A 10,278-nucleotide genomic window follows, 5' to 3' on the forward strand; every position below is an offset into this window, starting at 1 on the left:
AACATTTCCGGAAAATCCAATGAATAAGAGTTGTATTACCATTCAGTTTATAATAGTAGGTGGCAACTGTTACCAATTTTTTATCATTTAAGTTTCCAGTAATTAAAACTGGAGAGACTACTATGGAGAGCGAGCGTGTATTTTTTCATTCTTTCTCATGGCAAACTGGATCATGTTATTTGGCAAGAGAAAGAAATCAGTAAACAATGCTTGTTATTTGGCATGAGAAGTTAAACAAATACGCACCATTGTAAGTAAAACAATGCTCGTTATTTGGCATGAGAAGGAAATCAGTAAAATAAACAGGAGTTGCAAGCAAATAGAAATTTTATATAGATATGAATCAATGGTCTTGTTATTCACTTTCAAAACCTATCTTGAAATGACTTTATATTTTTCATAGTGGACCATGTCTCACTTAACTGCATCAGTTAACAAATTACACTACACTGATGCCAACTAACCAAACATAATAGTGCCAAATGCACTTAACTAGCATGGATAAAACAGATAATAGGGGAACAACAAAGTTATTGATTGCAAATAAATAAAAGAGAGAAAATGCATACTCCTTCCAATTCTATGAGCACAAGTAACAGATCATCAAAAACATAGAATAATTTGTAAGAACTTTCAGTCTCGGTGAAAATATGCTTAAAGGTTACAAAATAAACCTTCAAATGATCAAAGGCTTTCAACAATTTCAAGTAGCCTTTTTTACCTAGACAAGCTCTATATATGCCATTGGTGCATTGTCGCCTCTCCTTGGTAAGGTCCTGATAATTCTAGTGTACCCTCCATTTCTCTCACCATATCTATCTTGTACCTCTGCAAAAAGAGCATGCACTATCTGCTTCTCATAGATGAAACCAAGTGCTTGTCTTCTCTTATGAAGAGATCCATCCTTCGCCAAAGTAATCATTTTATCCACATATTTCCTTATAGCACTTGCCCGTGCTCTAGTAGTTTTAATCCTACCATGCTTCAACAACTGAGTTGTGAGGCCACGAATCAAAGCACGACGCTGGTCTGGGGGTCTGTTAAGTTTTGGGACACGTTTCCCATGTCTCATTGCAAAGAATCTGCTTCCATTGTCAATTGCACTAAAGCCATTTTCATATGTAACATTCTCTGCAAAATAATTGAAAGATTAAGAATATAAAACACATCATGATAGCATAGAACAGAGTGAAGGTTAAATTGCTTTAAATGTGTCCTAAATCACATAAAAAACCACAACTATACTACTCAATAGAATTTCCAAAAAATATACCCAAGCGTTGCCAAAAAAGAATAAATTTCATTGGCATTGGTTAAATGGTTTAGTAAATACATGAGATTTCCTCAAATAAGGTATAGAATATGCACGACACCAAGGAGGAACACCTGCAACAAGATCATATGAATATAGTAACCACATAAAGCCAAATAACATACTCAAAGCTTTCCACCTCAAAATGATAACCAAATAGCTACATCGCAGACAAGACCAATTTCAATTTATCCATAGGACTACAATCCTAGTAGCATAAGAAACAAAAGCGTTTTGAAATTAAACCAAATGAGAGTAAAACCGGACTTGAAGAAGCATAATAAAGAGAATACATCTATTCTCAAAGGCACAGCATCACAAAAATATTTTAAATAAATAAAATATAATTAAAACTATGAAATAAGGAAACATTGTTCACATAAATTTCAAATCTCCAACACATAGTCAAGGATCTTCATAGATATAAACTTTTGTTAGACCATAGAGCATGGTTTTAATAGCATAAACAAAAGAAAATCCAATTTATTTGTAGACTCGAAACAAACTTTCAACCCCCCCCCCCCCAAATAACTATAAACCCTAGAAAAGGCCTCCTCTTGTTATCTAAAGTTAAATTTTGCAACAAAGGAACATAACATATATGTTAAGGTAAATTGAATGGAGAAAAACAATAAAGAAATAAAGTATTCTGAAGCCTTGAAGAACCTTGATCTTGGGGGAAAAAAATATAACATAATGCTCTTATTGGGGTTGATTGCAAATGCTCATCAATTTCTCCTTGAAGGAGGAACTAAAAATAATTCATGAGAAATGTAACATGAAGTTAGAATAAGGATGGAGAAAAGATACACCCAAGATAAATGCACCAAAACTTGACATTTGAGCAAGGATGGAGAGGTAGATCAACATGTTATGAAGCATTTTAGAAAGTAGCATCAAGTAGAGTAGGTTTTGGTGTCAGTATTGTACTAGCTTTAATCCCTCCAATCCAGAAACCTCCATTTTCAACTAAAAAAACACCACTAGAATAAGTTGTTGGAGTAAAGGATATTGCATTGTGGTAAAAAATCATTCATAAAGTTATCAATAGCCAAGTCTCTTGGCAAGACATGACATCTCAAGCTATCAAGAAATAACTGGCATATCTAAGCATATAAATGCTAGAAAATGCAATAGAGTAGATAAAATTAGTGATGAAGAATTAGAAAGAAAAATGAAAAGCCAAAGATAACATGCACATAAGTTGTTTAAAATAACTTGATAATAAAAAATATAACACAAAAGACAACACTCAACATGAATGAATAAAAAGATGATTCACAAAGCTGACCAAAAATTGTTGAAATAAAGATAATGATAATGTTGATGATGATAAGCACAAGACTAACATGACAAACCATTGAGCTAAAAATGACCATATCTATTCAAGGGAGCCCATTCACTTAGTTTGGAGCTATAGCCCAAACCATGATAACATTTAAATTGTTTGTGGCATGATGATCACTAATAATAATCTCAAATAAACAAAAGGAAAAGCTGGTATTTAAGTTAAGCGATCCAAGTTCTTCAGAAGGGATAAAAGTGCTACCATGCATGAATTTTTAAGGAAAGGCTGTGAATAAGAATCAAGCCTAAAGTGCTCTAGGGTCTTTATTTTCTGAGTAAAGAATCACCATGAAGATTCAACAAAATCTAACAATATCCTTAGATCGCATTATGAAAGAAGTTATCTCACCCCTTCTCACCAAAAAATAACTCCATCAAGGCACATAAATGACCTGCCATAACCTCTTTTGTAACGAAAACATTTAAAGTATTTCGCTTTTCACAGCTAACCTTTTTGTAAGGGAAAATTGTTTGTACCCTTTGCTACTTAAGGTTTGCTCCACTTTTCATTCATACTTTATTGGATTAATCCTATCTGGCCTATCATACAGGATGATGTTCAAAGATTAATGTTGAAACTTTTAGAAGCATTTGGAAAGAACACTCTGGTAAACATATATGCGACCAAATTTCTGACTCAGTATCAACAATAGAACATACCTACTACATGAAGCTCCCATTAATGTAGCATCTATGCAGGGATTGATGTATGCGCCCATACCCTAATTCCTTGTAACCATCGATTCCACATTCAAATCTTTTGATACTCTACATGAATTATCTTAATTTGAACAAGTTAATCCGAATTTTGCACAACCAAAACGGAACAATGATTCAGCAATTTAATTCTTCAAGACCAAATTAACCTATCAAGTGATTATGTGGCAAGACAAATTCAAGGAACTGCAGTACACAACGTTTTGTAATTTATTGGACAATTCCACTCACCGGAGAAGTTGGAGTAGATAGGGTACACCGGAGCAAGGCCGGAGAAGGAGCGTAGGGTTTTCTGCGTGTTGCGACCAGACCTGATGCTTCGCGACGCAGGATACTGCGAAGGGGTGGAGAAACGGCAGAAATGGATGCGAGCAGAGGGGGCAGCTGGAAGGGCGGCGCGGAGTGAGGACATGCTCAACGGCGAAAGAGCCGCCACCGGCGAAGAGAAGGCGGTGAGTGCCATTGTCGAGTTAAGGTGAAAAGGGTTAAGATTTGGAAGTGAAAGAAACCTCTACGCTTTTCCTCGGGATTCTTTTGCCTGATCAGCACACTCCTGAGGCCGATGCTGCTTTCCTAATCCAAATCGTCTGAACCATTTTGCTTAGAACACCTCCATAAAATTCCTCTCACAAAACATGCAGAGGAGCCTGACTTTTTTCTAAGCTTAAGAAATCATCTTTTCCTTTATTTTTTTACCAAAAAAATATTTTGGTATGTACACATCAATTCAATAAAAGGCAGTTTGTTTGGATATTTTTAAAATACATGTAATTAAGAAATACAAAACAACTAGAATTTATATATTTTGAAAGAACATCTATTAGTTGATTGGATGCAAATTAAATGCAATTAGATTTAATTATATTTAGTTTGATATATTTCAAATGCATTAAATTAAGACGGATAGGAGAAGGACATGGTCGAGGATAATGTACGTCAAGTGATGATAGTCGGCCGAAAGTTATGAGAGGTAGTAGCAATGGGTGGCTGTTCTAGAGGATAACAACAATTGTGGTTTTATATGATGGTGATGATGACTAAGTGTTGGTTGGGTTGTAATAGGTGAGCAAGAGATAGGCAATAATTTGAAGCAATGACAACGAGCAAGGTAGGTAAAGTCATAAGCTATTGGTTTCCCTTGCATTTGCTCCTTGATTTGAGTAAATGGGGCAAATTCCAAATTTATCAGAAGTAGGCAATCTAGGGCATTTGCAATACCCTGCACAAATGCTTTATATTTGATTTACTTTAAACGAAGGCTTTGTTTGGGACGGCTTTTTGTTGTTTCTTAAAGCAGCTTTCTAGTGCAAAAAAATTTAATTTTTGTACTAAAAAGTTGCTTTAATAAGCAATAAAAAAGCCATCTCAAACGAAGTCTAAATATCAAATAAATCAAATAACATGCATTTCTTTTACTTGATGCTCCTAATGATTGTAACCAAATAGCCCCTAAGAAGAAAAACAATGCTTTGCTCTCCCACATGGCAATTACCAATATGTAAAACGTATCTTTTTCATATTATCAAGCTATGATGACTACTGATATGTAGAACTCATCTTATTCAAATTATCAAGCTCCACATTTAACATTACTTGGTTTATTTATCTAGTTTACTTAAAATTGATCACGTGTGTTATATCCAAATTTATTCATCAGTGAGATCAAATTGTATTAACAATTAAGTATTAAGTAAAAACAAGGGAGAAAAGAAAGATAGCGTGCTTGAGAGAGTGAGTGAGCTTATAGGGAGAAACTATGAGATTTCACTGAATTGTTATCTGAGGGTACAAGTTGAAATAAATTGATTCAACTATTGTTATGTTAGAATATGTGTGCATATATATGTCTGTGTGTGTCTAGAATATATGCGGCGATAGAGTTATAATATTACATCTTAGCATTATACTGATACCCAGCTCACACACAGAGAACACAAGATTTTTTACGTAAGAAATCCTGAAAAGGGAAAAATGCGCCCATACCCTAATTCCTTGTAACCATCGATTCCACATTCAAATCTTTTGATACTCTACATGAATTATCTTAATTTGAACAAGTTAATCCGAATTTTGCACAACCAAAACGGAACAATGATTCAGCAATTTAATTCTTCAAGACCAAATAAACCTATCAAGTGATTATGTGGCAAGACAAATTCAAGGAACTGCAGTACACAACGTTTTGTAATTTATTGGACAATTCCACTCACCGGAGAAGTTGGAGTAGATAGGGTACACCGGAGCAAGGCCGGAGAAGGAGCGTAGGGTTTTCTGCGTGTTGCGACCAGACCTGATGCTTCGCGACGCAGGATACTGCGAAGGGGTGGAGAAACGGCAGAAATGGATGCGAGCAGAGGGGGCAGCTGGAAGGGCGGCGCGGAGCGAGGACATGCTCAACGGCGAAAGAGCAGCCACCGGCGAAGAGAAGGCGGTGAGTGCCATTGTCGAGTTAAGGTGAAAAGGGTTAAGATTTGGAAGTGAATGAAACCTCTACGCTTTTCCTCGGGATTCTGTTGCCGGATCAGCACACTCCTGAGGCCGACACTGGTTTCCTAATCCAAATCGTGTGAACCATTTTGCTTAGAACACCTCCATAAAATTCCTCTCACAAAACATGCAGAGGAGCCTGACTTTTTTCTAAGCTTAAGAAATCATCTTTTCCTTTATTTTTTTACCAAAAAATATTTTGGTATGTACACATCAATTCAATAAAAGGCAGTTTGTTTGGATGTTTTTAAAATACATGTATTTAAGAAATACAAAACAATTAGAATTTATGCATTTTGAAAGAACATCTATTAGTTGATTGGATGCAAATTAAAGCAATTAGATTTATTTATATTTATTATGATATATTTCAAATGCATTAAAATAAGATGGATAGAGGAAGGACATGATCGAGGATAATGTGCGGCATGTGATGATAGGCGGCTGACAGTTATCAGAGGTGATATCAATAAGTGACAGTTTTAGAGGGTAACAATAATGACAGTTGCGCATGATTGTGATGATGGTTGAGTGATTGTTGGGTTGTAATAGGTGAGCAAGAAAATATCTTTGTAAATCTGATCTGCTAGGGTTTTCTGCGTCGCCCTAGTTTTGCTCTTCCCGCCACTCCCTTCCACCTCCTCCGCCCTTGCTCCGTCTACTTCACCCCTGGACTGGAAAAATCTTCTAGCCTCCACCCCGCAGGTCTCCACGACCTTTTCCCATTCGCTTTCATTTGTCCCGGCACACAACCTCACTGCGAGCTTCACTTCAGAACAGTTCGTGGCTGGAGCTACAGAATGGTCTCTTTCACTAGTTGGATACTCTATCGGTAAGCGTCCTTACTATGAGACCTTACTCTCGACGATTAAAAAAGCCTGAAACCCCAAAGGAGTCTTCTCTCTTCTCACGATGGATGATGGCTTCTTCCTTTTGAAGTTCTCTGTTTTAGAGGACTTTGAGCATGCATGGACTGGAGGTCCCTGGTTTTTCTTTGGAAAACCATTTATTCTTCAAACCCTAAGTGGACTCCGGACTTCATCCCGAAGCGAGAGGAATTCCCGTCCATTCCGCTATGGATCAAAATCCCGAACCTTCCTCTCTCGCTCTGGACTCCGGAAGGTATCTCTAAACTTGCAAGTTGTGTAGGTATCCCCCTTGCTGTTGACGCTCATACCGCCTTTAAAACCAGATTGACGTTTGCCCGAATATGTGTGCAAGTTACCAGTTCATCTCCTCTTTCTGATGAAATCTACTACTCTGTAGATGGAAAATCTTTTCCATTGCGTGTGCAATACGATTGGAAACCCGAACATTGCTCCCAATGTGGATCTATCATGCACCCACCTACCCTCTGCCCCAAAGATCCCATCATTCGACCGCCTACTGCCCCTAAACCAAGGGGTAGAAGCACCAGTCGCAGGCCTAGGCTTACCCCTCCGCCTCGCCTCCTTATTCCCAAACCTGTTCTGGCCAATAAACTGGACCCTCAGCATCCTACACAAGCTGAAATGCTGACTCAAAACCCCACTCCAAATCAAAACCCTATGATTCCTAACCTCAATTCTCCTTCTGGGGAACTGATCTCCCTACTCGAGACAAGCCCGGCCAAAGATGTGCAAAAACAACCCACTATCCAGACCCAAAACAAATTCAATGATCTGGCAGAAGGCTCCTCAGATGAACCCCCTCCTTCGACCTCCCAAATACATAGCTCCACTACACTGTCTACAAACCCAAAACACGCCCAAATACCAAGCTCCACCACACCCATTACAAACCAAAATCATAACAGTCCACCGCAAACCTCCCCAAGAAATCACCAGCCAACCATCCCGCTTTCCATAGAACAACCTTCCTCTAGCACAAACTCTAGCAAATCACAAAATACCCAGTCCAATACACAACAACACCAAAGCCAAAAATCAACCCATGGCAAAAATGACAAAAAACCCTCCACCCCCAAATGCCAGTAAAACCTCCCAAGCTTGCAGCATGGAACGTTCGTGGGTTTAATAGCCATGAAAAAGTTTTGTGTTGTAGAAATTTGGTGAAAGCCCACAACATTGATATGCTTTTTATCTTAGAAGCTAAAATTTCCTCCTCCAACCTCTCCAATCCCTGGTTTCAAAAACAACACCAAATCTTCCCTTTGGAACGCTCTTGTGATAATTTCCTTCACTCTAAACCTGGACGCATTTGGGTTAAGTGGAATGAGGCCTGTGTGAATTTTAATCCAATTCACTCTACCAGCCAACTGATTCACGGAACCATTAAACTGAATGCTACTTCCACCATTGCCATAACTGCGGTTTATGCTAGCAATTCTATTTCTGAAAGGCAAACTCTCTAGAATGATTTACTCAACATTGCTAATGATATTGACAGTCCTTGGGCGGTCGTAGGTGATTTCAACTGCTGTCGGATGCCCAACGAGAAAGCTGGAGGAATTCCTCTCTCTAGCACCTGTCTTGGTGACTTTAATAATTTGATTTTTAATGCTGGACTGCATGACCTTTCTTCTGTAGGTCACTTCTACACTTGGTTTAACCAACAGCACAATAACCCTATACACATCAAACTTGACCGTGTGTTGGTTAATAACTGTTGGCTTAATTCCTTCCCTAACCCCTTTTACAAAGTGGGGGACCCTAGTTGCTCGGATCATTCCCCAATTCTTCTTATGGATTCGGGTGAGGCTCAGTTGGGTCACAGATTCATGTTCAAGAATTACTGCACCAACTTTCCTGATTTCTGGCATTGTTTACTGGACACTTTCTCTCAGCCCAATGACAGCAGCGCCCTTAGCTCATTTAGCTACAAACTCAAAACCCTCAAGAACAAAATCAAACACAAGACTTGGGCTAACTCAAACAACATTCAAAAGGAAATTGACACTTTGTCTGAGGTTCAAAATCTTGTTATCAGCCAAATCCAAGAAAATCCTCTTGATGACCTCCTCAATATAAATCTGAAAAATGTCAACATCAAACTCAATTACTATCACTCCACATTGTCTAGCTGGATTGCCCAACGAGCCAAGATTAGGTGGCTTACTCACGGTGAGGATGATTTAAAATTTCTCTATTCAAAGATCAATGCTGTCAGGAACTATAGTCGCATCAAAGAAATCAATACTGATTTGGGTTGCTTCAACACCCATAATGGCATTTCTCAAGCTTTTATCAAACATTTCTCCAATCTTTTCAACACTGAGAACTCCTCTGCTCATTTTTCGAGCAGCCCGGTTGGTAATGTGATTCCTGTTCATCTTATTTCTTCTCTTACTGCGCCCGTTACATTAGAATAAATCAAATGCATTATTTTCTCTGGAAAGAAAAACTCTGCTTCATGTCCTGACGGGTTTACCTTCGAATTCTACAGAGTAACATGGGAAACTATAAAACTTCATATTTATAAGGCTGTCAACTATTTCTTTATTTCTTGTCATATGCCTAAACATATTAAAGCTACTGCCATTGCACTCATCCCTAAACTTCCTCATGCCAATCATATTAAAGATTTTAGACCCATTTCTCTCTGTAATGTTATTTACAAAATTATTGCGAAGCTTATTGCCAATAGGATGAAAACTGTTATGCCTTTCATCATTCATCCTAGTCAAAGTGGTTTCATCCATCAAAGAATTAGCTCGGACAACATCATCTTAGCATCTGAACTTCTTGGGATTTTCAATCAAAACAGCAAAGACAAGTACTTCTGTGCAAAGCTTGATATCACTAAAGCTTTTGATACGGTTTCTAGAGATTTTCTATACAAACGAATGGCTGATAAAGGATTCCCAGATTTATTTATCTCTTGGATAAAAGCTTGTACCTCTGATGTTCATTTTTCTGTGTGTATAAATGGCTCTTTGGAGGGGTTTTTTAACTCTACTTCCGGTCTCCGTCAGGGCTGCCCCTTGTCTCCTTATCTCTTCAGCATTGTAATGGATGATCTTTCAAATAGGATTGAGAATGCCATCTCTAACTCCACTTTCTCAGCCATCTCTTATGGTACCTGTGTTGTTTCACACTTAATGTATGCGGATGACCTTCTTTTGTTTGGGAAAGCTCAGATTGGTAATGCTCTCACTCTTAAAAATATACTTGATGATTTTGGGTCCTCCTCTGGCTTGCTTATCAACCCCCACAAAAGCACTGTTATATTCTCCAAAGATACCCCTGAGGCTAATGCATTCTGTGAAGCTCTTAATATCACACAAACTAACTCTCCTATCACTTATCTCGGGTTGCCCATATACCATAAAAAACTCAGAAACTGGGATTTTCAACTTCTCATTCAGAGAATTTCAAAAAAACTGGAAGGCTGGACTGCTAAAACTCTCTCATTTGCTGGTAGAATACAGTTTATTAAGTTTACCATTTGCAACACCCTTGCTTACTGGATTCGTG

The 10,278-nt window shown here is 38.0% G+C and overlaps 2 protein-coding genes across 3 annotated transcripts; one reads left to right on the forward strand and one right to left on the reverse strand.

Moving 5' to 3' along the window:
• Positions 1-514: 514 nt before the first annotated feature.
• On the reverse strand, positions 515-5,998 carry LOC110104577 (50S ribosomal protein L17, chloroplastic). 2 transcript variants are annotated; one of them, XM_020833750.2, is made up of 2 exons: positions 5,587-5,998; positions 515-1,131 (listed from the first exon to the last, which is right to left on the reverse strand). In XM_020833750.2, the coding sequence occupies exons 1-2, from the start codon at positions 5,816-5,818 to the stop codon at positions 722-724; spliced, it is 642 nt and encodes a 213-aa protein (XP_020689409.1). In that variant the 5' UTR covers positions 5,819-5,998; the 3' UTR covers positions 515-721. The 2 variants fall into 2 exon arrangements, with proteins under 2 accessions (XP_020689409.1, XP_020689408.1); XM_020833749.2 differs by lacking the exon at positions 5,587-5,998 and adding an exon at positions 3,608-3,906.
• A 777-nt stretch (positions 5,999-6,775) lies between these two features.
• LOC110104548 lies at positions 6,776-9,173 on the forward strand. The gene is made up of 2 exons (XM_020833703.2): positions 6,776-6,985; positions 8,217-9,173. The coding sequence occupies exons 1-2, from the start codon at positions 6,776-6,778 to the stop codon at positions 9,171-9,173; spliced, it is 1,167 nt and encodes a 388-aa protein (XP_020689362.2).
• The last annotated feature ends 1,105 nt before the right edge of the window (positions 9,174-10,278 follow it).

The sequence above is a fragment of the Dendrobium catenatum genome, unplaced genomic scaffold (genome assembly GCF_001605985.2).
Source record: "Dendrobium catenatum unplaced genomic scaffold, ASM160598v2 fragScaff_scaffold_655, whole genome shotgun sequence".
Classification (NCBI taxonomy): Eukaryota; Viridiplantae; Streptophyta; class Magnoliopsida; order Asparagales; family Orchidaceae; genus Dendrobium; species Dendrobium catenatum.

Bases quoted from the DNA above. Each gene is read 5' to 3' on its own strand.
- LOC110104577 (XM_020833750.2), bottom strand. From the start codon at position 5,818: ATGGCACTCACCGCCTTCTCTTCGCCGGTGGCTGCTCTTTCGCCGTTG. The intron at 1,132-5,586 runs GTGAGTGGAATT...ATTATTTTGCAG, and splicing joins TATCTACTCCAACTTCTCCG to AGAATGTTACATATGAAAAT.
- LOC110104548 (XM_020833703.2), top strand. From the start codon at position 6,776: ATGGATGATGGCTTCTTCCTTTTGAAGTTCTCTGTTTTAGAGGACTTT. The intron at 6,986-8,216 runs GTATCTCTAAAC...CAAACTCTCTAG, and splicing joins CTCGCTCTGGACTCCGGAAG to AATGATTTACTCAACATTGC.